This window comes from Carettochelys insculpta, chromosome 3 (assembly GCF_033958435.1).
Source record: "Carettochelys insculpta isolate YL-2023 chromosome 3, ASM3395843v1, whole genome shotgun sequence".
Taxonomy (NCBI): Eukaryota; Metazoa; Chordata; order Testudines; family Carettochelyidae; genus Carettochelys; species Carettochelys insculpta.
This window is the reverse complement of record NC_134139.1, coordinates 95,683,692-95,711,408: the sequence shown is the minus strand read 5'-3', so window position 1 is coordinate 95,711,408 and position 27,717 is coordinate 95,683,692. Positions and strand designations below refer to the sequence as shown.

Below are 27,717 nucleotides of genomic sequence, written 5' to 3'. Positions count from 1 at the left end.
GAGATGTGTCCCCGTGGTGCTCCACCACCCGCCCATCCTCCCCGCTTTGGATCTCTGTCTCGTGTTTTTCAGGAGCATCCGAGGCGGTTGGTCAAGCAACCGGTGGGGACCGGATCATGTACGCGGCCACGGGCGTGCAGGGGGGTGGCGCCTGCTGGCGCATGCGCGATCCAAGAGAAACTGCTGGAACATTTCCGATCTGCGGCGCCGGGCGAGCCCAACACCTATTGTGGAGCACCCACGGGGACACATCTTGAAGAACCATCGTTACTACAGGTGAGTAACTTCTCTTTGCTGAACTGCAGAATGAGGAAGCAGATGTTGTTTATGGAGCTCCCTGACAACCTGGTTCCAAGCCTACAGTGGCAGAAAACTCAGTTCAGAAGACCCACACTGGCACAGAAGACAATGGCTTTTGTCCTGAAATTCACAATGACAGACAGCCACCAGTCAGTCACAAACCAGTTGGGGTAGTAGAGTCTATTGTGATGGCTTGGGGCAGGTTTGTGAAGCCAGCAACAATCCAGTCTACTCCTGGGGCATCGCTATCACCAAAATTCTGGAAATTATAGCTGAGTTCCAGAAAGTGGTGTTTCCAGAACTACATGGTGGTCTTCACTGTGCTTTAACTGCTGAAAGGAGTGAGGTGTTTTGTTTTAGTGTTTTTTGGTTATTATTCACTTGTTCTTAAAGGCTTAGCTGACTACAAAGGCAGGTTCATTGTCACTAGTTTTGAACACAGATGAAAAGATTCATGGCTCCCAGGTGCTGAGGATATTTGTACCATGCTGTTGGGGGAGAAGGAGACCTTTATTCTCCAGAAACAATATGGTTCTGTATGGTATCTCTTAAGGCACAGTCTTGGGGTTCAGATTTCCCCTGCTGTGTGGTCACGGGGCTCTCCCTGCTAAGGGATTTTTAGGTGCTGGTGTACAGGGTGTTGTGCTTGGAGCTGTGCACCTCCTCCTTCCCCCATTGCTGTTGGAGTTGGGTACTCCACCTGAATAGCACAAGGAAGAGTAGTTGAAGTAAGTGGGGGAGGTGCCAGTTACCAGACTTTAGGAAGTGGCTATGGCAGTAGGCAGGACTTGACTTCATTCCACCACTGTTTTTTGTCAGAAACTGCAACCAGGCATAATCCTGGCCCAAGCCCTATGGGCGAATTCCTGTTCCGTAAAATGTGTCCAGGAGAGGGGCCATTATTGACTCCTGCCTTTGGAAAGAATGTTCCTCCCACTCAGTAGCCCAGGGGTGACCAATCTGTGGCTCTTGAGCTGCATGTGGCTCTTTGATCAATGAAGTGTGGCTCCAGTTGGAGCCATGCACCCAAACGGCTCATGGCTACTCTGCACACTCACTGCAGCACTTGAAGGGAGAAGCACATGCTGCTGTGTCAGAGGCTCCAGTGAGACCCAGGCATTGGGTTGGGGGAAGCAGCGGGGCTGCGGCTTGGGGATGCTTGCCTCTGGGGAGTGGTAGGGGGGTTGGGTTTGAGCAGTGGGGCTGGGAGTGCCTGGCTCTGGGGGAAGGGATTGAGTTAGAGAAGGGAGGGTGGGGTTACCTGGCTTTGGGGAATGGTTGGGTGCATTGGGCTAGATCGGGAGACCTGGGAGTGCCTGGCTCTGGTGGAGGGGGAGGACATTGAGGCACATATTAAATGTTGATTTTTATCTATCTAGATATTTACACATGCGTGTGCGTGCGCGCACACACACACACTATAGATGTAGATTGATAGATACATAAAAAATAAATTTATAGTGTGTGGCTCTTTGTACTCTGGCCGTGGATATTTTGGCTCTTAGTCTCTAAATGCCACCTCTGCCACAGCATTTGATTTTGTGAGGGAAATAAAGGAAAACTGTTCCTGGTTCCTTCTGTTGCTCCCCGTGTTGTCCTTAATCTTTCTCTACTGTCCCTGGGCTCCTGCCCCTGGTGTCAGGCAGAATTTTCCTCAGGTGAAAATCCTGCTACAGTAATCACAACAACTGCATTATATTTTCCCCATCTTCCCGGGAGGGTGGGAAATCCAAAAATGTATAATTACACTGTGGAAATCCACAATATTGATGCTTTTCAGAATTTCTAAAATGCCATTGTTTCAGTATCCTTTGTTCTTAGCCAATTTTTGCAGCCCCAGAGAAAGGCGCACCTGCTGGAAATGAGTACTGTTTTTTAAAAAACAAATGTCTGCAAGTGTGTGATTGCAGTCTCCAGCTGAATGGCCTATTATTTCAGGTGCAGTGTTCATGTTTCTTAATGTCTTTTAAGGTTGGCTATAAGTTGAAGAACCTTTAAAGTTTTGAAAGTACCAAACTGGTAAAGGGGAGTGGCTTTCCAGTCTTGCGGTGGAGATTCAGAAATCTGTGCAAGAGAGAGGGTTGTGCTGTCATCTCTCTACATTGCTGCATGAAGGGTTTTGGTGACCTTTGAAAGTAGAACAAACATTTGTTCTGCTATTGAACTTTAAAAACCAGCTGGAGTTTCTGCTACAGCAGAAGGTTGCTGACATATACTTAGGAGACCGGGAGACAATCAGAATAGAAAGAGTTTAAGTAGATGGAGCCTTCCTGGAGTGGCAGAAGCAAATCACATATTTCATATCTGCAGCATCAGGAAATCAGGCCCCTCTTTCCTGCAAAGTGAAGAGAAAGGAACAGAGCAAGAATCCCATTGCAACTGTATTGTTTAACTTTCTAATCAAGACTGAAAGCCATTTGGCTTCCCGCTACAAAGGAGTGCCACATTATGTTTGTGCAGCCAGTGAAATGTTCACTTGCTCCTTTTTCTCTGAGTGGACACATGCCAGAGACCAGGGCCTGGAAATGCTTGAAAATATTTGTACTGAGAAAGTAGATCATTGATTTCATTGTAGAAGCAGAGGTTCCCTTTCTTCCTGCGTGTAACCAGTCCTTGTTACAAAACCAGCTCCCACCTTTCACGCTTACCGTTTATAGGGGCCAGGTTACTGAAATAAAAGTTTGTGGTCTTGAAAAGGAGAAGAAAATAATTGTAATTTTAGAGAACTTATGTTTGTACAAATGTCCCAACCCTAAACTAGGCCTTTGTACTCCTACCCTTGGTATTCCCCTCTTGGTCAACAATCTGAGACTCGGGGGCAATGATGATAGTTTGTTGATGTTCTGGTCTGTATCTTCTGACAAAAACTTTATAGTGGCTTGTAATAATTCAATGAAATGTTGAATATAGAGTTAACTTAGTTGGGGACTGTTGGTGCCTAAGGGGAGAGTGTCATTCCAGTTCTACAAGCAACTGCAAAGAAAGAGAGGGGAAGGATGTTGGGAAGGATGAGGTTTTAATTTATCATGCTCCTCTTTTGGTTCTGTTTGAGTCTTGGGATCTGACTCTGGCCAATCAGAAGGAGAGAGAGAGCCGTGCTAGTTTATATGATATCAAAACAAAAAAGCAGTCCAGTAGCACTTTAAAGACTAACAAAATTTATTAGGTGATGAGCTTTCGCGGTTCTGAAGAAGCGGGTCTGTCCTACGGAGCTCAACACCACATAAATTATTTTGTTAGTCTTTAAAGTGCTACTGGATCGCTTTTTTGTTTTAATCAGAAGGAGCTTATTGAATCAGCTCTTCCAAGTAGAGGTGAAGGATAACATGTTCTTTTCCTGTTCTGGTATGGCTATGGTCTGAAGACGTAGGCCTGTCCCACGAAAGCTCACCACCTAATAAATTATTTTGTTAGTCTTTACAGTGCTCCCGGACTGCGTTTTTTGTTCTTTTCCTGGTTCTCCAGGGCTGCCTTCTCTGCAGTCCCTGCTGCCTTCTACACCTTGGCCTTCATCAGCATTCTCTCTGATATGGTGGATGTGAGGAAGGGATCATGTGACCCTTAGGTTCCATACTGGGAGCTGTGAAGAGCACCTAATCCAACTCCTTGAAGAACAAGCATGTTGGAAGAGCCCTTCTGGAGCAATGGATTTTTTGTTTGTTGTTCACTGTCACAGGAGTGTCCATTGTGTTACTGTTCCTGGCACAAGGCTGGAATGCAGTGTATGTTGCCTGTCCCATCCTCTCTAAAACCTCTTGGTGTAAGTGAGTGTGAGTTCCCGGTGCTGCATGAGAAGTTATAGAGGACAGTGAACTTCTACACCCATTTGATAAGTAGTCAGATGTGTTCCTTGGAGCATCTGGCTACTCGCTCCAAGTTCACGTATATAAGCAAAACAGCATCTCCTGTAGTCCCTCTGTATTTGTGGTGGGGGCTGGGAGGGAAGTTTTATATCATCTGGAGGTGGCAGGCAAGGCTGGAGGACATCTTGGGGGAAGGGATTGCATGGGCTGCATATCAGAATGTTGAGTTCTGATTAAGCCGGCTATGATTATAAACAAAATTCTGCTAAAGCACCTGTCCTGCAGTACGAAGAGGGAAGTATGTGTAAATGTCTTACTTAAACAAAAATTATAGGGTTGGTTCTCCTCTTTGTAATAATTTTCTGCTGATATTTGCAAGATTTCTTTGGGAGACCAAAGAGTAAAATTTTTTGCTGACACAAGTTTTGTCATAATGTAGCCACTGAAGTTTGTGTATTGGTTAGGTACATGCATACTTTGCTGCTTGTGTTGGTACAGCATGCACTTACCCTGAGAGCTGGCTTGAATGTAAAGTGTGGTGCATAATTGATAGGTATCCCACTGTGTCAAGTATTGTGATACAGTCCAATGCTGTTTGGGAGTATTTTGCGGTGTTTTGTGGAACACTGAGAACTCACCTGGGGATGTGTGAGCTAGTTGTAAATTTCCCAGCCTGGCATATTGTCCATTCCTTAATGCATTTCATATCCCATAATTTTCACACCATTTTTTAAAATTCCCACAAATCCACATGGAAGTTTTCAGTCTCTGCCATGTCTGACAGAAGCGTGGAACCAGCAGAACTCAGCGGGTATTCCAGTGGGAGGACAGGACAATTGCACAGGGGCCTGGACCCTTTTAAATTGACTAGGTTGGTAGCAGGTCTTCTAGGCCTGGGTGCTGAGCACCCACTAGTAGCCCTTCCCCCAATACCTGCATGCCGTCAGTGCTTCCTTTAAGTTGGTATAAGCTGTTTGACAGTGTGCTGGAGACACTGGGGCAAGAGGGAGAAGAAGTGTGGGCCTGGACAACACAAGTCCAAGATGCTGGGAGGGGGAGGGGCAGGAGCAGGAGCAGCCCCTTCCAGCTGTTCAGATGCTACTCTGCAGCATTGCACAGCAGCTGCCTGAGTGTGTATGCCTGGGTGACGTATGCTTCCTGATTGGGTCCTCTCAGGTGCAGCAAGAAGACAAAAGTGTGCCCCTCACACAGATGGCATGTGGCAGGGAAAACATGGTGGCACTGGGCCAGGCACAGGTGGGGGACACACATGTGACTTGCATTTTAGATTGTTGACCTGCACAGAGTGGCACCAGTTGCATATTGAGGCTCCCTCAAGGGAGAGGATGGAACAGGGGTGGGAGTTATGGTTCAGGAGTGCGGCACTGGGAAAGAGGCCTAGGACAGAAGATGGGATCAAGCACACTTTGGGAAATCTGGAAGGTAGGCACCCTGGGCGCATACGGGCTGGTACTGGTAAAGGCAGCAGCAGCTGCCAGGCAGGCCTGTGGTGGTGTTGTCTGTGCTGCTACAATGTGCAGCAAGTGTGCCCAGCAGTGCAAATGGCAGCTCACTAGGCACAAGCAGGGACGCATTCTGCCCTGGAGCTCAGAATTGCTGTGTATGGATCTGGAGCTCAGCTCTATTCTCATGAACATGGCAAGTCCAGGACTTTCCAGTTGTAGACCTTCAGGAAGTAGTATAACAACTGGAATTAGAATTTCTTTGAAGAGTTTAGTGATGGACATAAAAAAAATATTCCCGATTTCTTCCACGTTGATTTAGCAGACGGTGGAGAGAGAGGCCCAAGAAAGAAGCACTGGGTAGTGAGATTGCAGTCCTAATGTAAGCTTTGGATGACAAGCAGTGTCTATAGGACTTTTGGACGTGAAAGTCTGTATTCTTGGGTCTGTGTGCTAAGCTTACCCCAGACTTTCAATGCAGGGACAGCAGAATGAGAGCTGCATTGATGGTGAAAAGTGAGTGGTAATTGCATGTGTAAGTTTGCAGCACTAGACCGCTGCTTTTCGGTGGGAAATCATTTTGGATTTGGAAAAGCCACAGTTGGCAGCTGTTGACATGCAAGTGTAAAGGACCATTAATCATCTGCCGTGTATGACTGTTATTCAGCAACATGCAAGAAATGGTGGATATATTTCGTGAACTGTGGTGGGGTAATAGACTGAATGTATATCTCTGTTTTGGCAACTGCCAAAAAGGATGTTTTTCGGTGGTTTATGCAGGTGGTAGAGGATCATCAGGATCACTTCACTGATAATAAGGTGGGTTGGTTATGGATGGTATATGTTGCTTATAACTTTAAGGATGTGGAGCTATTCAGAAAGTTGCAAGGAGGCACATTCTTTTCTGAGCAGTGAATTACCATTTGCAGTACTGAAATGCCTGTACTGGGGGGACCCTGCCTACACTTTTTTCCCCTGGCTTATGAGACTATACTCTGACCTCATCAGCAGCATCAAGGAAATTCATCTACTTACTCAGGAAGAGCACAGAATAGTTGTTGAAATGTTTTTTGGACGATTGAAGGAGTCACTGGTGTTAATTACTCAAGGTTTATATTAAGCTGTGGTTTTTCATGCTGTCTCCTGGCTTAGTGTGCTGTAGGAGTAAGGATGCGGTCCGTGATGCCACACACTATGTTGAGAAGTATAGGGAGCAGCAAACTTTGGGTTCTCCAGCAGTTCAAAGGCTGAGTCTAAGGTTTTTGGACCTGTAGTTTAAGTTGGGTCTGTAACATTTGGGCATACTGTCTGAAATTCTGTTATGTCTTGGTTCATGCCCCATTCCTGGTCCTTATTAGAATGCTAGAGCCTTTTGTCTGTCTTCGATTTTTAATTATGCTCTCAGGCATGATTGGTTTTCTAAGCCTTGTGGTCAAGGTCTGGTGTACCACTAGATCATAGGATCTTGCAGACCATGCCTTCTCTGGTCCTCTTCCCTCTCCTCGTCATGGGCAGGCATTGTGTGAGCATGCAGCAGGCAACCCTCAGGATTACCAGTACAGAAGCTGCTGATAAAGAGACATGCATCATTAGATTTTGAGAGCTGAGAGTACCTATGCTTGTGGAGGATGCCCAGAAGAGTATCACTGGATGGATGGCAATGTCTTGATGAGGCTGGTTGGGGTCGATGTTGAATCCCTATTGCTGTTAGTTTCAGCCACTTACCAGCTTGTCCTGGCTGTTCTTCTGCCTTTCAAATCCAGCCGGGAGCACGGCCATGGGTGCCATGTCAGCAGGTACCACAGCAGTCTCAGGCAGCCCTGAGTTGCAGTTGTAGCCCATACCCGTAGTCCAACAATGCATGGGCTCCAGGAATGCAAAACTAGAGACCTGCAAGTCCATGGAGATCTATTTTGCATCCATGGACCGTTTGTGGATTGCAGCCTGGCTGCGTGTACAGAACTGAGCATGTACAGGGTATGTCAAGCACCCACTCACCCAAAAAAAGTGGCTGTCATCCAGCCCTCAAGCTGCAGCTCAGTTCTATGAATCATGCTGTAGTGGATGGCAATCAGTGTTCCCTCTAATTTTCTTCTGGTCTTTTGCGGAATAAATTTTGTTATGTGCACTAAGACATGTAGATGTGCATCACCAGCAGAAATATAGGCTGTCAGCTGTGGATGCTCTGCCAGTTGTCGGTGTGTGGCAATTGAATCTCTCCTGGGCAGCTGCCCAAGTGCTTAGCTTACAGGTAACAACGGATGCAATATATGTGGCAATAGCCCACTGGGCATTTTAGGAGTTGTAGTCTGTGGCTTGCTTGGACAGAGGAGAATAAACTCAGCTCCCAGAAAGGACCAAGCCAAGTGGCATTTTGGAAGAGGTATTGTTGTATTTTAAATTAGTGGATGGCAACAGCAGGTGCTATGAGGAGAGCAGTTGTCACTGCTGTCTGTCCTGACTGGTTCTGTGTGTGTTAGTTGCAGCAGCTGCATAGGGATGTCCAAGCCCCCGACTGGGAGGGCAGCACTTGCACATGAGGGTGCAGGACTGTTGCCTCCCTGCCCAAGGCAGAAAAAGTAGAACCGGGGTGGGCAGGAAATCTGTTGGTGGAGGTCAGAGGTGTGGCACAGTCGCACCTGCCACAGAGTGCTCAGTGATCTGTGGTGCTGTTGTTAAAACCCTGCAAATCCATAGACAGTTTGTATGGATGACGGATCAGCTTTAGGTGCATAATTTTGTGTCCACACAGGGCTTCAAGCATAAAGTGCAGCTTCCATATATGTGTCACAAGAAGAGTATGCCAGTTGGCAAGTCTCATAATTCAGGGAAGTATTTTCCCCCCCTGTATATTGTTTCACTTGTAGTAATCTGAATTGTGATTTGTAACAGTAATGCAAGATTTGAGCAGAAAGTATGATTTTTATATTGTTCCTTTTAATAAGGCTCTTCATGTTTAATTACTAAAATAAGGTTTTAATAGGAACACTGAAGCATCTTTATTGTATCCAAAGGAAATTAACCATCAGGCATGATTTGGGAATGTATTTTCTGTGGTGTCAATAATACAAAAGTCTCATTTGATCAGAGTAGAATCATAGAGAACTTTGAAGCTGAGTTACTTAAATGTAGCTGAAGTCTAAAGTCAGTCATAGAGAATCCATTATTCTTTGTTGCTGTTGGGTAATGAAGAGCGTGTCATTTATTATTGCAAGATTTTTGGCCCATTCTCTTGAAATACTGAAAAGCCTGCTGTTGGTAACTGTCTCTGACTCCTCTTAGGACTGTGCTATGTGATTTGTTCAGTTTTTCAGACACCTCTTCCCAATTAAAGGAGGACTAACTAAATTACTCTGAAAAAGTATTACACTCGGCAGTGGTGAATATGCAATAAAATTGCTGTGTCATGTTAGATTTAAATATTTATGATTAAGAATTGCTATGCTGTTCATTTTAAGTACATGCTCTGCTAAAGAAAAATAATAATTTTTCCAAACGAGAAGTTACATTTTGGTGTTATAAAGCTTGAAGGTTATAGCTGTTGTAATATTTAAATATCTTTTTTTTAAATCTAAACAAGATCAACACTTTAATTCATGCCCTCAACTAGTGGTTCTGAGAATTTTAGTTCTCAGTGTCTGATAAACGACATTCTGTGTACTTTTTATTGATTATTTTCACGTCTTAGGAGGAGGTCTGTTTATATTTCATCACTTTATGATTGTGTGTCAGGCTTAAGTTATCTGGGGACTTTGCCAGTGGTTTTTACAAGGTTCATTGCCAATTCTTTTATTTATTTAAAAGTTTTGGTGCAACAGTGAAGATAGACTTTATGTAATGTTTGTATCTCCAGGAGCATGAAAGTCTTTAGAAATGGTCAAAGCAGTGTTTGTGAGGGTTCTTAGTAATTTGAGATTGTACTACGCGGCAGTAAAGTATTTAATTGCTTTATGAGCGAACAGTGCTTTTATCAGCTTTATTGTAGGCTATGGCCAGGTTAAATCATAAGATCTCATTTTTGCTGCTATTACTGATCAATATCTTGATTCTGTTCTTTCCTTTACTTCTGTAGCCCTTTCCTGTGTAATCGGTTCATTCATCAGTCTCGGAACATTCTTTCAGTCTGCAACAGTTTTCCCTCTCCTGCTGCTATTGATCTCCAAAGTTCTGTGCAGGTTGAACCTCTCTCATCCAGCACCCTCGGGACCTGACCGGTGCCAGATGAGAGAATTTGCTGAACCACGGGAAGTCAGTATTTTCTAGCACATGAGCACTTTCACTGCTTATTGGGCTCTTAAAAAGTGTTTAGGAGTAAATTACAGTTAAACAGCAGCACAGAACACACGGAGCCAGGACAGGTGGCTGTAAATAAACTTTATGGGACGACAGGAAACCTGGCCACACCCATGGTAAGTGGTTGTCCAGTCAACTAAAATCATGCTGGATTACGTATGTTGCTGGAAAAGAGAATTCCGGATTAGGAAGGTTCAACCTATACTTAGTTGCTCCTTTTCCTTCTGCCTTATATTATTGGTAACCCTATCTGTTCCCGCAGCCTCAACTACCAGTTGTTTATCTTTCAACTTCCTGTCTGACATCTAACTTTTTAACCTTATTCTGGATTCAAGGCCAGCTTGTAAACTGTATTGCTACTGACATTACCATTTCCCCATTTCTCAGACTTGCAAACTCTGTTTTAAGTAATTTTAAGCTCTCAGTTCCCCCACGCAACACAAATGCCAAGTCTTGCTTGTAGCTTCTCCAAAAATCTCAGAAGTGAGTTTTCAAATATTTTGACTTTAAGGCTCAGTCTATATTAGACAGGCTCTATTCTGGAATTAGTCCTGGCATGACTGTTTCTGATGAATTCTGGGTTATTAACAATCTCTCAAAATGCTCATCAGCTACCATAATGTTTGATAACTTTAGCAGTGATTTAAGTGAGAGCCTGGTGTTGATGTGATCCAGATATTTCCAACTATATGGTTTGTATTGTGGACATGCTACACTGTTTCAAAAAGCAGTGCATTTACCTAGTCTAGACTGAGGCTATGTCTACACTGCAAGGTAATTCTAAATTTATTAAAATCAATTTTAAAATGTCAGTTTTTTTAATTCGATTTTGAGTATCCTCACTTCTCACAGGCTCCCAACAAATTCGACCTATTGCTTCTACACTGAAATCACCAAACATCAACTGTTGCAGCAGTGCATTGTGGGAACCTATCCCACAGTTCCCTCAGCCCTGCATTCTGAGCTGGGAGCCAGGTGCAGCAGCACTGTCTGTTTCCCAGGTCCCTGAAGCTTGGGGGACCCAGGAAACTGACAGCACAGCAGCTCTGGTCAATTTCCTGGCTCCCTTTAGTAGCTGGGAGCCAGGTGCAGCTCATGGATTTGTGGGATACATAGGGGACACTTGCAGAGACTAATAAATTCGAATTTAAGATGTGGCGCTTCCACACTGGCCTTTAGTCCGACTTCTGAATTAGAGCTTGATGCTATACCAGTCAGGTAATTGCGATATTCTATAATCTCAATATTAGTGCTCCCAAAGTCAAGCTAATGGTATTTACAGTGAAGACAGTTATGTGGTCATATCAAGCTAACTGCCTTAAATTCAAATTTATCTTGTAGTGTAGACACAGCCTGACTCTAAAAGTCAAGAAAGTTTTTGCTGATGTTGTGGACAGTGTGGCAGCCAGACTTGGTGACTGTATGTGTAGAATTATACAGTGTTCATCATCTTCTATTTCTTTGTGCAGCCTCAGCCCCAGGCATTACAGCATGGGTGGGGGGAGGCGGAGGTGGATGGAATAAAAGGAAAGGGAAGGCAATGCCTTCTTTGTGTTTTAGTGCTCAATCTCTCCCTTCTTCCTATCTCTGTTCTTGACTGTTTCTTAAGGCTCCCACAGCATACTGTTGCAGCCTGCAGACTGGTGATTCTTCCCCCCAGCCCCCAACAGACTGAATGTCTTAACTTAAAAGAGAAAAATGTTTCATCTTGCTATACCTATTAGCGTCGCACTGAAACCATGAAAGAACCATGAAGTGGTAGTGACGCCATTTAACCAGGCATGTGCCACCCTGAATTTAGTGAGAAAAACAGTTAGGCATTACTATGTCTACAGGACTTTATTCTAAAATTTGTTTTAAATAGTTCATTAGTTTGTTGCTGAAATTCACAAAATTACATCTCTGCAAAACCCTTTCATGGATTTTTAGATGCACAGTCTCAGTATTTAGCTTTAGCCTTAAATGCTTGGACCTTCAGGCACAGTTTTGTAAGTAAATTCTTCAAAAGACCACCCATATCTAAAATACTAGAGTACAAAAACTTGCTTTAACAGTCTCCCTGTTCTTTCTATCCATCTAATCTCCTTTCCCAGCCACAGTTGAAGAGAGCACTTAAAGAAACATTACTTTCCTTCTAGATAGCTGGGAAAATGAATTTCCCTTCCTTTACTTCTATTTAATGAACTAGTATTAAAGGTAACCACCACCAAGATCAGTGTCTTACTAAGATATATAATCTTTTCTTATGCTTTAGATATTTGGAAACCTGTTTTAACATACAAATATAAAATTTCATAAACATGTCTCATTATGGAGATCTCACAAAGGTTGTATCTACACTAGCAAATTTTTTTCAGAAAAGCTGGGCCATTTTTCAAAAAAACCTGTGGAGTATCTACACACAATGTGCTCTTTTGATCTGAAATGGAAAGAATGTGGCCCTTTCTCCAGCGGCCCTCTTCCTCTCCCAGATGAAGAAAAGCGCCTTTTTTCCCAAAAGATTCTCCCCTCCCACCCCCCGCCCCAAAAAAAACCAAAAAAAAAAAAGTGGACAGTTGGTGGGCCCTTCTTTTGAAAGAGCAGTCTTCATGCCACCTGATTTTTTGATCCATGGCCCATTCTTTCAAAAGAGCACCATCGAAAGAGCAGATCAATCTTGCAGTCCACTTTTTTGTTTATGGACATGATCTTTCAAAAGTTTTTTGGAAGATCTCTTCCACAACTTTCAAAGGATCGCTGTAGTGTAGATGCAGCCAAAATGAATTAGTGTTCCCTTTTTCTGAAAGCAGTGAACTTTGTCATGAACACACTAAGCAGTTTTCATTGGTTAATTTAAAATAATGTATATTTTACTATATTAGTTATGAAGTAATCTGTTTTACTGCATTAATTGTGTAAAATCTGGAATGATAACTTTATGGTGTCTTAAGTGTACATTTAAATCAACTTAGAAGTGCTGATTAAGAAAATGTGAAATAGAGAAGAGCTGTGTGGGAAATGCAAAGTTGGGGGGCAGGCTCCCTCAAGGGGGTGTGAAGTTTCCTAACAGTGCAGCACAATTGGCTGCTGGGTCTCAGGCTCATCCATCTAATTAAAAATGTTGAAATATATTACTGTTTTTATGTATGTGTATTCACATTTATATATACTTACTAATAAATTTTTACGTTCTACATACTTACTTCCTCGTGCTGAAGGGGTTGGCTATTTTTTGTATCAACATAACCAAAATTTCTATTGGTTTGGATCATATTAGACAGGCTGGGGATAGATGATACTTTTAGTGATGAAAATTGGGGCCCCAACGTAAAAAGTTTGCTCACTCCTGATATATTGGTAATATTTAATGTTGTATTCAGCAGACCAGCTGACTTACCCTTACTACAAATAAAACAAACAAAACTCTAACAAACTTCAGGATATTTTTTTATTCCCAAATATAGTGCTTTTAATTAGGCACCTTCTGTATGTCAAGTCTTCACAATCTGGTATGTGGTGGAAAACATGCTCCATTTTCTTTAGAAATTTTAGAAGATTGGGGTTTTCCCCAAATATTTGCCACATTTTGGGTTCAAGGATTTGGCTAGAAGATGTGAGCAGAGAGGAAGAGGGAGACAGTGGTTAGGGAGTGGGCCTAGGCAGAGTGGGGTGGTGGCATGGCCTGGGCAAAGCAGGGGTGGAGTATGGGTGAGGCCACAAGCTGGGCCACTTAACTCCCCAGGCAGCATTTTCACCCACACCTCATGCGTTACAGAGTCAGTCTACTTACTCCACCAAGTTTATTTAACTTTTCCAAAGCTCATAAGACAAGAGAAATGTAGCACTTTAAAGACTAACAAAATGATTTATGTGGTGCTACATTTCTGGTGCTTTGTTTTGCTGCAATACAGACTAACAGGGCTACCTCTCTGTTTTTATTCAACAAGCAAAGACAGTAAGGGTCAGTGAATGAGACTTGGAATCTGCTTCTTATCTCCTAACTTCTACCCCTTTACCTTATGAAAGAAGCCTTCATTTCCTGAGCAACTTCTAAATCCACGTAGCTTATCTTCCCAGAATGATGAATATATAAGGCCATATTTTCTACAGTACAGTTGACCTGCTTGGCACAGCTGCTGGTTTGTTATGTATCATAACAAAGCATAAAAAGATACAATGTTTTTCCCCCTTTGGAATTTTAACAGGAGGAAATTAGTGGCAGGATTTAATGAGACTGTCTGAGACAAACTGGCACTGTGGATTATTCATCATATGCAGTCACTATGCAGCCGTGCTGATTTTTCAATATTTGTTACCTCGATAAACTAGATTTTATTCAAATGTTAGTCTGACACTTATTGATGTAGAGAACTATTACATGAATTTGAAGAAATTTTCACTCTCGTTTCTTAATACTTTTGGGTAAAGAATGCTGAGTGCGCTCAAATAATGACAAATTTCCATTCCGCTTGGCTTCTCTGTTTTTTTTTCCCTTCCCTCTTTCTCCGTGCCCTGTTCTTTCCTTTTTTGACAATTAGTGTGGATGTCAGTTTTATTATTGTTAATTATGGCCTAACATGTTATGTCGATACAATATTGTCTGATTATGTACCATATTCAGAATTGAACATCCAGTTGCACTATTTGGTAATACAGGTTGAACCTCTCTCATCCAGCACCCTTGGGACCTCACTGGTGCTAGACACGAGAATATTCTGGACGATGGGAAGTCAATATTTTCTAGCACATTACCAACATTTCCACTGCTTACTGGACACTGAGAAGACATTTAGGGGTAAATTACAGCTACATAACATCACCAAACACTGACAGCCAGGACTGGTAGCTGTGAACAAACTTTATGGGACCATGGGAAACTTGGCCACACCAATGATCAGTGGTCATCCAGTTAACTAAAATTATGCTGGATTACGGAGTTTGGCAGATGAGAGGGTTCCAGATTAGAGAGGTTCGACCTGTATAGTCAGTCCGTAAGTCATTTAGCCTTTCTATTTTTATGTATGAAAATTAATTAAAACATCAGAAATGTAAGTCTGAAGAAAACTATCTAGGATTAATCGCTGTTTTAAAGGATTTTAATTTAACTTTTTTATTTTGTGCCCTTTTTTGGAAATGAATGAATAAAAGTTTTCCATGTTTTGTTTTTAGTATAGTGTTCACTTTATATTCTGATTAAGATATTTGTGCTGGGAAAAGGATAAAGAACAATATTTTTAATTCACCTCATATAAGTGATATACTATATCTTTGTCATGAAAGTGCAACATACAAGTGTGGAATTATGTTTTTAAATAGATGCACACAAAAACAAAACACTGTAAAATTGTAGATCCTATAAATCCACTCAGTCCTGCACCTTATTGAACCATATATTTAAGGGGGATAAAGCTCCCTGCTTCTTATTTACAGTGTCACCTGAAAATCAGAACTGGGTTCACATACCCTGCAATGCTGGCTCACAACAGTGTGATTTGTTTGTCAGATATGCTAAACATTCATATGTCCTTTCATGCCAGTTATGGGTTCTGTTTGAAAATTCACTGGAACTTGCCTCCCAAGTAGTAGAGTCACAAATTTAATTGTCACAGATTTAATTATTTTTAACAAGGGTCATCAAAATGTGAGCATGTCGGCCGTAGTGGTGGTCAAAGCATGAAGGGGCATGTGAATGTTCAGCATATATGGTACATGACTACCTTGCAATGCAGGCAACAATATTGTCTTGTGAATGCCTTTTCTGACATGTAGGTAACTGTAATGGGCAGCATTATGTTCCATAAATGTAAACAAACTTATTCGTTAGTAATAGGATGAGCAAGAAATTGTGTGTGAACTTGCAGACTCTGAAGTTTTACATTGATTGTTTTTCAGTGCATTTATATTAAAAAATCTATATTTGTAAGCAGCACTCTCATGATAAAAATATTACACTACAGTATTTGAATGAATTGAATTGAAGAATACTATTTCTTGTCTATAATTTTACAGTGCAAATAATTGTAATGCAAATAATATAAAGTGAGCACTGTACATTTTGTGTTGTAACTGCAGTCTGCATGTTTGAAAATGTGGAAAAATACTTATTTGATATTGGCATACTATAATTGTGTTACAGTGTGATTAAAACTGCAAAAAATAACTAACTAACTTAGGTTAGTTAATATGATTTGTACAGGGTCCACCTCCCTGGTCTGGTATGGTCATGACCAGACCAGTCCCAGACAAGAGAATTTGCTGGACCAGCAAAGATTCTCTGCAGCAGGCCATAAGCTGCCACACACCCACCACCCCTCCACTGGGCTGCTCCCCTACCTTCTGCCCCAGGGCTGCTAGGGAAGCTTGCTCCATTCCATGCTGGGGATGCAGCTCCATCCCTGTGTGGCTGCCCACAGAGCTTCCGGGGGAAAGCCACCTCTGGCCCTAGCCCTGTGGGACTGCCCCCAGGCCTTCCGGGTGAGCCAGCAGATGCCAGCTGCAGCCATGCAGGCCTACCCTGGCCCATGAAGGATTAGTGCTCCACTTCAGGGCCACCCCCCAGGCTTCCAGAGGACATGGGGTGCATCCTCCTGCCCTGCTCTCTGGTCCAGTGACTTCCCTCGTCTTCCTAGATGAGGGATACTGCTGGACCAGAGCGTGCCAGATTTAGGCGTTCCAACCTGTATTAATCACTTGTGTGAACGCCTGTTAATTTACAGATCTAGTATTAGTCACAAACTTACGGAGAAGAGCAGAAAATGTTATTTGAATCAGCTTAGAAAAGCAGAAGCTAGAAACGAGTGTGTACGCGTGTTCTTGTTCTGCAATCTTGTTATGGTGCTGTACTTAGCTATTATGTAATCTGTCACGCTTCCTGTAGATAGGAGTGGGGCCACAGACAGGAGCTGAGGGCAGAGAAGAACATTGGCTGGATGGCTCTCCATCTCTTCCCCTTAAGGGGACTGGCATGGGTTTCCCAAATATTCCTTTGTGCTCCTCTAGGAGGTTGAGCCCCACAGTTTGGGGACCACTAGCGTAGAAAATTGAAAATGTTTGCTGTGAGATGACTGCACTTGACTTTTTGATGATGATGGAGCATCTTACAATGTAGGTTTGCATGATTTAACTAGGTAGGTTAGAAATGTTTAAATCCTTTTAGAGGTTTGGGAGGATTGGTTTTGGATATTAGTTATCCTGCCTTTAGAAATTCAAACTTCATGTTGTGTGTGTATATTCCACATATATGGTGTATTGTAAAGGGGGAGGGGGAGTGGCATTTAGTACTGACAGAAATAAGTTAAAACTGTATTTACTCCTTAACTTATATTTGCTGAGACTATTTCTGCGTTTACTACAAACGACCAATTTGTCTTTGAAAAAAAACCTTTTTATAATTACAGAAGAATTTCAATTCAACTTCAATAACTATTAAAAATGTAACGGAAATCTTTTCTTAATTCTTAATTTATTTTTTCCACCAGAGTTTGCATTTTTCTGAATTATTACTATTCATTGCCTTTTGGAAAAAATGTCTGACAGCAGGCTTTACTTCTAGCTCAGGTTTCCCTAATACTGCTCTCCACTAAATCATATATGGGTGTGTCTACACTAGGAACTAACTTCAAAGTTAGGCACTGCATCAAAGTAGCCAGCAGAGAGTCTACACGCATTTTTCCTTATTTTGAAGTTAACTTCCTCCAACTTCAAAGTCCTTACTCCATTTCCAGGAATGGAGGAGTGCCCTATTTTGAAATTTAACTTCGAAATAGGGCATGTGTAGACACTCTGCTTCCCAGTTGTTTACTTTGAAGTAAGCAACTTCTAAGTTATTTTTGTAGTGTAGACACAGCCATAATTCTTTAATTTTATAGTAAATTAACTTTTTTTTTGAATGGTGCTACTGTTACAATAATGTAGTCTTTCTAGAGAGTCTAAAAATATATTGTTTCTGGGGCAATTTTAACTTGGACACACAGAAGATCTTTTTTGTCTTGGAGTATTTATTTTAGTGTTGAAATACAGATTCCACAAGCTCCTTGCTTTGAGGATCCTTCATAGATGAAGAACCTAGCATATGAAATTAAATGTCTGACACACTAAAAAAAGAGAAAATCCTATGTTGTATGTGTTATAAAACAAACATTTATTTGGTGATCAAGGTGCCTTCTCTATAGTTCAGCTTTGTCACACAGTGTTAGGATTGAGCAATTGCCTCTGTCCAACAGAAGTGCAAAGATGACTTGCCAAAATAATAAAATCCCTTCAACAGCAGGCATGATAATCACTTGAATCCTAAGTCCATCCTCTCCCTAAATCAGACGTCAGCAATCTTTGGCTCACAGACCATCAAGGTAATTCATCAGTGGTCTGCCAGTAATTTTGTTGACATTGAGTGTCCTCCAGCACACTCCTGCTCCCAGTGCCATGGTACAACTTCAGACAGCTCCCATTGTCTGGGAACAGCAAACCGCAACCACTGGGAGCTGTGGGGGCAGTTCATGGAGATGCTCAACATCAACAAACTGAACAGTGGCATACCAGAGGATTACCCTGATGGAGCCGCAAGCCAAAGGTTGACAGCCCCTTCCCTAAATGCATATGAAAAAAAAGAGAAGGCTTCCAGACTGCCTGGAAGGTTAGGCAGTCCTCTGTGTTTAAGCAGCCAAATTAAGTTTCCTTTCACTATTTTTAACTTGTGCATTTCCTGACTTTTGTTTTAACCATGCAACTTCTAGCATCATATGTATGTAGTTTTTCCATATGATAGAATTCACAATGGACATTTAAAAATTTTAGCAGTAAAATGTGTACATTTTATTGTTTATTTTAAAATAGACTGACTTGGTTTATAGAAATGAGTGTGGACAAACAAGGGAGGATAAAAATGTATACTGCAATCTAGTGTCCAGAGTGGAAAATCTAGAACACATATTTTCCTCTGATCTTCAAAGGCTGTGTCTAAACTAGCCCCATTTTTCAAAATGGGCATGGAAATGACATGGAGCCGGGAATATCAATGAGGCACTGCCATGCAGAAGCAGCACGTCGTTAGCATAATGGTGGCTGCGCAAATTTTGAAGCTGCTAACTTCGAAGTACTGATAGGCTGTCTAGATGTGGGCATTCGAAATACGCTCCCAACTTCGAAATTCCCTTACTCCCAATTCGTTTTGTAAGGGAATTTCGCAGTTGGGTATGTATTTTGAAGCTCCTGCATCTAGACTGCCTGTTAGCACTTTGAAGTTAGCAGCTTGGGAATTCACGCAGCTGCTGTTATGCTAATGAAGCACTGCATATGAATGGAAGTACCTCCTTGATATTCCTCGGTCCATGTCATTTCCATGCCCCCTTCAAAGAAGGGGGCTAGTGTAAACATGGCCAAATTATAACAATTTTAGGTGGCATTTGTTACCATAATACATTTAAAAACACTGGTAAATTTATGCTCTTTTAAAATTACAAAATATTTACCATATGCATTTACAAAATCAAAGATTTCCCCATAATACCTTCTTTATTACATCTTCATTTTCTTTGTATCCTTATGTTGAGGAATTATTTTACAGAAGAGAATTATACTTTGGTAGTTTCTTACTGCAACCAATCTTTCTGAAGATTATCCTAATAGCAACTCCTTTTCTTGCTAGAGTCCACTAATCAAATATGTGTTGTAATATGTGATAGTAAATGGCATTAATGAGACTAAATATATTAGTGGATACTAGTGAGCATGCTCATGATATTCTCAAAATTTTACTACTTTCTAACACACACAATTTTTTTTAAAACATGCTGCATGTTATTTTTGAAATTTCAGAGTGAACCACTTGAGTTACCTGCATGGAAGGAAAGCTGGTCTGAATGAATATATGGGGAAAGTGTCATGTGGCTTTAGGATTTTGTGGTTTTTAAAAACTTTCATAATTCAAAGATGTCTGCATTTTGCTTTAAAAATTTATCATGAAGCAGATAGTCTTCTCTCAAAAGGTGAACATGTACAATTCTGAATGTGTCAAAATCAGGTAATAGCTAAAAGTCACAGTCTTAACTAAAGCTTGAAGCTGATAGGCTGAAGTAAGCATTCCCTCTTTAAGGTGAAAAGAAAGGCATGGAAAAATTAAGAGTCCTCCTAGATGTAGTAAATGAATGTATTCGCGAATTATCTGCAAGGTAGAAACAGTAGGATTAGGAAGAAAAAGAACATCACCTAGAGGAGACAGTGCTCCCTGAGGAGATGTTGAAAAGGCCATCTGAGTTAGACAAGAACTGAGAGAGTAGGGTTTTTTTCTAGACACCTTAGAAAAAAAGTTGCGGATGGAGAAAGGAATTAACAGTGTTGAAGGATGCAAAAAAGTTAATGTTCTGTTACAGGGCCTTAGATTTGCGCACACTATGCATTTTTACTGGCTTAACCAAAATTGGTTTAGAAACTGACTTAGTTAAAAATAATTCACACCCTAGGTGCAGACTTTATTTTGGTTTGAATCCCTTACATCAACTTAGCTTAGTCAGTAAAGAATATCTAACGGTCAGTAAAGAATATCTGATATCTTTAAACTGAACAGTGTCCTGACAACAAGGAGATAGATTAATCAAAACTGGTTTAGAAACTGATTTAGTTAAACTATCAATGTTTAGAGCTATCAATTTTTGGTGAAGAAAGTAGATAGAAATCAGACATCTTGTAAGAAAAGAAATCATGGGTGCATTTCTTGCTTCTGGAGTTGAGAGATAGGGGAAGAGGGTAGTAGCAAAGATGAGACTATATGGATTAATATTAGAGGAGTTTTAAGGTAAAAGAAAACTAGGAAATGTTTGAATTCAGAGGAAGTAATACCTCTTGGGAGTGATAGAAATACCAAAGAAAAGATGGAAATAGGAAACTAAGCTGATAAACAGGTCCAGACTTTTGTGGAGTTGAATATTAAGATATTGACCGAAGAAGAGTATACAAGGTTGAGGCTCAACCTTGTATACGTGTAAATCAAAAATCTTGTTTTTTGTCTAAAATAAATATTAAATTTAATTATATGGCTAAACTAGAATTTCATCAGCACATGGCTTTCTTTTAAACATTGCAATTGGACTTACACTTAGTTGCTCAAAAATCCAATCTAAAACCCCCAAGTTAATAAAGCATACAAACTTGTTGCAGTCAGCCAGGATGCAGTCATAGGTACATGTAACTTCATTTATTAACACTGATCCAGGGCTCTTGTATTATAGACCTCCTGAAGAAGAAAAAATATATATGAATGGCCCAAGAAGGCCTGATTTATTAGAGGGCCAGCTTAATCCATTCAGAAATCTAGAATCTTTCTCCTGTATGTAACAATATCAGCTGATAAAATGTGATGGGTTGTCAGTAATAAAGTGATCCTGAGATTATTATAATTTTTTTAAATTATGAATTCTGAACATAGTATTATCTTGTTGTTTTGAAACATCACCTTAATCAAAGAGCAATATAAAACTTCGTTGGGCACCTTTTTAGTATTTTCTTTAGAGTATTTCTTTTAAAGATGATTTTGTGTCATTTCCATATATATGTTCTTTTAAATAGTGTATTTAAAATCATATACTCTAAAATAAGGTATATGAATGAGGTGGAAAATACTGTACTTGATTCAGTAACTTAAACATCAAGGTAAAAGGGAAGGTGAAACAAATGAGAGGCAGACCTGCATTAAATAGACATAGCCAGTTGCATGCCATTCAGGAAAACATTACTGATTACTGAAAAGGATTAAAATCACAGGGAGTAACGAATTTTCAGAAATACAATGATATGGGGAATCATAACAAAGTTCATATTTATTTAATGGAAATGTTTTTAATTAGAAAGTTCTTGTTTCTACGTCTAATGTGGCTAGCTTGTGCAGCATTATTTTTGGTTTAATAAGGTAGAGAACCTCACACTTTAAATTAAGAACATGTATAAAATTTGGGATTTTTCCCCCCTCTCTTACAGAAAATGCTGGAACAGGAGAGATGAGTACTCCTTTCACTAAGGCCTAGAATTGCCTGTTGAACAACAGTCCTGACCAGGCAATACACGAATGGCCCAAGGAAGCCAGCAAATAGATTTTCAGGTTTTACATGACCTGCGACAGAAATTTCCAGAGGTACCTGAAGTTGTTGTGTCCAGATGCATGTTACAGGTTAGTGTCTTGTTAGTATTGTATATTTATGTGGTGTTGTTTATTGTAAATACTGCAAATAACTGCCAAAAACTTTCCCTCCAGTCTGCCATGGTTGGATATAACTGCTGATGCAGATCCTTTTTTATTTTCCGTTTAAATGTGTTTGTTTTTGTCTCCCTTCTGTTTGCTTTAAAAAAAGCAAAGTTTTAAATTGTATACTTAAAATCATATACTCTAAAATAATGGATATGCATGAGGTGGAAAACACTATACTCGATTCAGTAACTTAAACATCAGGATAAAAGAGAAGGTGAAACTAATGAGAGGCAGGCCTGCAGCTTTTTCAAAGTCTGCTTCAGGGATGGGTAATAAAAAGCAGTGGCTTGCCAGGGTTAGTCCCTGGTGGGCTGCTACCACTATATATATTCCTGTGTCTCCATATGTATTGGGTGATTGCAGCTCTCATTGGCTGTAGATCACCATTCATGGCCAATGGGAGTGGTGGAAGCACCATGTACTGGGAGACCGTGTCCTCCGCTCCCATTGTCTGCAAACAGTGATTCATGGCCAAGAGAAGCTGCAGTCACTTTATACTTGCGGCAGCGCAGGTACGTGTAAAGGTGGGACCCAGTAGGGACTAACGTGTCCAGGACCAAATCCAGCCCCGGGGATGTCACGATGTTTCTTAAAATTGAGGAATTCCAGTGTCCTTATATGTTAATGTTCATATTTTCTACTATTTATGTTGGGAATCTAAAAGTTCTTCTTCAAGGGTCCCCGTGGGTGCTCCACCTTAGGAGTGTCAGCACTGCTGCGCCCATAGGCCGAAGATTTTTGTAGCAGTGCCCCTCAGCTGGCTGCCGAAGCATGCAGAGCACAGAATCCAGATGCCTGTGACAGCTACTGCTCATGCGGGGACAGCCTGTCACCTCAGTTCTTCTCTTCTCACAGTGGGTGCTGGTTGCATTTCCCTCTAACTCCCTCAGCCTTCCAACCTGAAAAACAAACAGAGAAACCATCAGTTGAGATAAGAAGAAAAATCTTTAAACAGGCTCTGTAAACATCAGACAGACAGTTGAAAGCTTTGGCGAGGTGGGGGAGAGGAGAAACTGACAACAAGGAGAGCTGCTGAGAAGCCTTCTTAAATGGCCTCAGCTATTTGTCAGCTCCTCTTTAAAACACAGCCAGCCATTCAGTCATGCCTGGTTTCCTGGATTTTAAAGAGTACACTGTCTCTGGCGTCTCAGTCCCTCTGTCAGCTGGCCACTCTCTCTGTGTCTGATGCTTGGGACACCAGCACAGAATGGAAGGCTGTCCTCACTGCAGGAGCCTTTCAAATCGATCTTGCAGAGGCAGAGAGTAGCAGCTCCACGTATGGCTCATGGAGCTGGCTTTGGCTCCTGCAGAGCAAACGGACTCCCCCCTCTGGTGCAGCCCACGTGGGTTCGAGAGCACTGACAGGGCTCTGGCACTGGCAAGCCCTATAAAGAGGGGAAATCCCCCAGAGGCAAGAAGAGGTCGTATACCTTGTAGGCCTCTGTGTTCCCAAGAGCGCAAGGGACCACCTCAAAACACCGTGCTGCCGCCCTCCCTGCAGTTAAGGGGGCAGCCCAGGTATCCTCACCTATGAGGCGAGAGAAGGAGAGGTCCAAACCCTCCTCCTTATCTAAAGCAGTGACGCTCTTTGATAACCCTTCTGCCTCAGCTCAGCAGACTAAGCCAATAATTGACCACAGCACACCAATGTCTGTTTTCACTTCTCCAGCCTGTGCAGGGAGAAGTGCTGAGAAGCCGATACCAGAGAATCACGGTCAGCCACAACTGCCACTTCTCTCTTCTCAGTACTGGTGGTGCAGGGGACTCCGGGTGCCCCCAGCACCACCATGGTTCCTTCCTTATACTTCAATAGAGGAGCTGCTCTCCTATTGTGACCCCCTGGCCACAGTTTTTTCTAGTTCCTCAGATTCAGAAGAGTACATGCCTCCTCAGAAAAGTACAAGAAGGCATTCTCACCTGCCACAGCCGCAACACTACTGGGCACACCCACCTATAACACCCAGCTGGCCGTATTGGGTCCTGTGGGGTGAGGGCAGCATTCAGACAGCAGCCTTGGCCACAGCCCATGCCACTACCTTCCCCAGACCCTGCACCAGTAAGCATTCGTCTACCAAATCTGAGTTTGAAGAATGTGCCTCATTCTCAAGGGGGCAGGACTGCTTGTCCTCTCCCCTTCCTTCACACCTGTCCTCTCCATCTTTGACTGCTTCAGTGGTACAACTTGTCACCTCAGATGACGACTCCTAGTCCTTTCAGCACCTCTTTAGGAGAGTCGCACACAGACTCACAATACCCCTTCCAACACCAGGGTACTTAAAAAGCAAATTGACAAACATTCTCCAGTCACGTACACATAACAGACTGGCAATTCCAATTGATGAGGCTCTGCTAGAGCCAGCCAAACTCCTCTGGAATACCTGGCCTTGATCATGCCCACCTCAAAGAGCCTAAAGTGCAAATACCACATTGCTCACTCAGGTACAGAATTCCTTTTCTCTCACCTGCACTGCAACTTGTTGATAGTGGATGCAGTAAATCAGAGGGGAAAGCAACACAATTACAAGGTCAACCCTGGGGGCAAAGATTGAAAAAGGCTGGACACAATGAGGAAGAGAGCATGCTCCTCAGCCTGCCTACAATTTTGAATTGCCAATCATATGGCCCTGCTAGCCAAATATAGTCATCACATTTTTCATGCAATTCCTGACGACAAAGCAGAACAATACTAGGCGCTCATAAGCAAAAGAAATCTGTGTTAGACTCAGCAGATTCTGCAGCCAGATCCCTAGTCTCTGCAGTAGCTGAGGCGAGTGTCCTGGCTACAACTGTCCAGGTTCCCCAAAGAGGTTCAGGCCACGGTGCAAGACCTGCCCTTTGAAGTGTCTCGCCCCTTTGCTGAGAGTGCTAATGAGACTTTACACTCTATCAAAGAATCAAGGGTAACCTTGTATATTTGGGGCTTCCATAAGACCACCTCAAAGTGCCCTCAAAACAGACAATCCAGTTACAGATACAAGGCACTGGCCTTTAATAACAGGCAATTCAATAATAGGCAATGCCAGAAGCAGCCTAGGAGGAGGAAATCTTCAACCTGTTTTCTTCCAAGCCCTGACCCCATTCCACTACCCTGTCCCTTTTCAGGGATCCCTCTCATGAACTGCTGCTTGTGCAGAAGACACAATTACTACTTTGTCTGCGGGTCATAGAAGAGGTACCCACCGAGAACAGGGGAATGGGACTGTATTCAAGGTACTTTCTCATGGAAAAGAAGTTGGGAGGCCAGACACCCATAGTATACCTAAGGCACCTGAACCAACACATTCTCTTTCAAAAATTCAAGACAGTAAAGCTAACCAGTATTGTCCCCACTCTGCAAGGAGGGGACTGGCTGTCCACCCTTGACCTGCAAGATGCAAACTTCCATATATCCATCCACCCAGCATACAGGAAATTCCTCAGATTCAGCATAGCAAATCAACATTACCAATTCAGTGTGCTTCCTTTCAGCCAATGTACAGCACTGATGGTCTTTTTAAGGTGCTGGAAGTGGTCACTGCATTCCTGAGAGCAAAGGGAGTAACCACCATCCTCTGTCTAGACAATTGTCTGATAAGGGGCCAGTCCTGGGTGCAGAAGGAGCAACCAATGTCGTTCACCAGAACTCTCTTCTCCAGCCTTGGCCTGTTCACAAACTTTAAAAGTGCACCCTTACACTGACCCAAAGACTTGAATTCATAAGGGTGCTGCTAGATTGCTACAGCCTCTTTTCCATCACGCAGGTTGAAGATGATACAAGACCTTGTCACTGGTCTGTAACTTTTGCCAACCATACCTTCCAGGCAATGTCTGTGCCTCAGAAGTCACTTGGCAGTAGCGTTATCAGTGGTATACGCATGTTTACAAATGAGACCCATGGTTCAGAGTGATTATTCAGGTCCCACCTATACCCTCGTAACAACTCACTGAGTGTCCCAGAGAAGGTCAGGAGCTCCCTCACCTGGTGGACACAATCCAGAAATGTGTGTGTAGAAGTACCTTTCCAGAGACTGCCTCCTACACTCCTGATCACATCAGATGCCTTCCTCTTGGGACAGGGTGCTCATCTTGGGACCAAGTAGTCCAGAGTACATAGTCCCCAAATGAGGCAACTGCAACACCACAATCTCCTAGAGTTGAAGGAAGTTTGGTACGTGTGCATCCAAGTCTCCACCCAGAGCACCAACATTACAGTACGCATACTAACAGGCAGTACAACAGCCATGCATTATATAAACAAACAGGGTGAGGTATGCTCAAAACAGCTCTTCCGGAAAGCAACATTACTCTGGGAGTGGTGTATCCCCTATAAGATCCACATTGTGGTGGCTCAGATCCTGGGCAAGAACAACATACTGGCCGACAATCTCAGTCGCATTTTCTCACCTGACCACGTGTGGGAAATCAACAAGTCCTCCATCCACCGTGCTTTCCACAAGTGGGGCTTCCCAATGATAGACCTGTTTACCACAGCTGACAACATTCTCTGCCCACTGTGGTGTTCCAGACATGGACTAGGATGTAACTCTCTAGGGGATGTGTTTAACATCACATGGAATGCAGTTTTAAAGTATGCATTCCCACTAACACCTCTTATTCAGAGGATGATAGCCAAGATAAGGTGGAACAGAGCACAAGTCATCCTCCGAGCAGCCAGGTGGCACAGACAAACTTGGTTCTCTGACCTACTGCTTCTCTCCAGGTGTCCTCCTCGCTGCTTCCCTCCTGCTCTGATGCTCATTACCCAGCTGAACAGCTCGACTCGCCACCCACCCATCGACCGTCTCCACCTGCATGCATTGTACCTGGTTGGCTGACGGATCTGGAGCTCTTATGCCCACTGCAGGTTTGCATGATTCTGGAAAACAGCAGAAGACTGACAACAAGAAAGACATTGTCAGAAGTGGCAGGGTTTTGTATCATGGTGTCAATCACAATCACGAGACCCTGTGCAATCAGGGGTTCTGCAAACACTCACTTCCTTGACCCATCTGCAACAAATGAATCCATCAGTAAGCACCATCAGGTTCCACATAGCTGCCATATCAGCATTACACCTGCCGATTCAGGACTGTTGAGTCTTTTCTCACCCTTCAGTCAAATGATTCCTGAAGGGCCTTCAGAACCTGTTTCCCCTGATTAAGGACCCAGCACTGTCATGAGCCCTTAATGTAGTTCTCACATCTCTCACGGGAACCCTTTGAACCATCGGCCACCTACTCCCTGCTACGTCTCTCCATGAAGGTAGCTTTCCTTGTGGCTATAACATCAGCATGCAAGGTATGAGAGAGCAGCAGTCTCATGTCAGAGTCTCCCTACACAACCTTTTACAAAGGCAAAGTCCTGCGTACACACCCTAAGTTCCTCGCAAAAGTGCTTGCATTGTTCCATTGTAATGAACCAGCCTACATACTGGTATTTTTCCCCAAACCGCATGCCAATGGCAAGCACGGGTCCCTGCGTACCCTGGACGTTCAGTGAACACTGGCCTTTTACCAGCAAAGAACACAAGTTTTCTGTAAGACAACTCAACTGTTCATCTCTGTGGCTCCCAGGTCCCATGGCATACCCATTTCCAAACAGAGACTGAGTGGATTTCCAGCTGCATAAGACTCACCTATGCTAACCCGAATAAACAGCCTCCTGC

At 42.6% G+C, this 27,717-nt stretch overlaps 1 protein-coding gene across 3 annotated transcripts in view; it reads left to right on the top strand.

The window, feature by feature from the left end:
• TAB2 (TGF-beta activated kinase 1 (MAP3K7) binding protein 2) overlaps window positions 1–27,717 on the top strand; it is a 129,184-nt gene that overhangs the window by 66,471 nt on the left and 34,996 nt on the right. For 2 of the 3 annotated variants that reach the window (XM_074990411.1, XM_074990412.1), the window contains exon 3: window positions 21,806–21,995. In XM_074990411.1, coding sequence (XP_074846512.1) covers window positions 21,894–21,995 — 102 coding nt within the window. In that variant the 5' untranslated portion in view covers window positions 21,806–21,893. Of the gene's footprint in view, window positions 1–21,805; window positions 21,996–27,717 lie in introns of those variants that run through there. The other variant, XM_074990413.1, reaches the window with a different exon arrangement.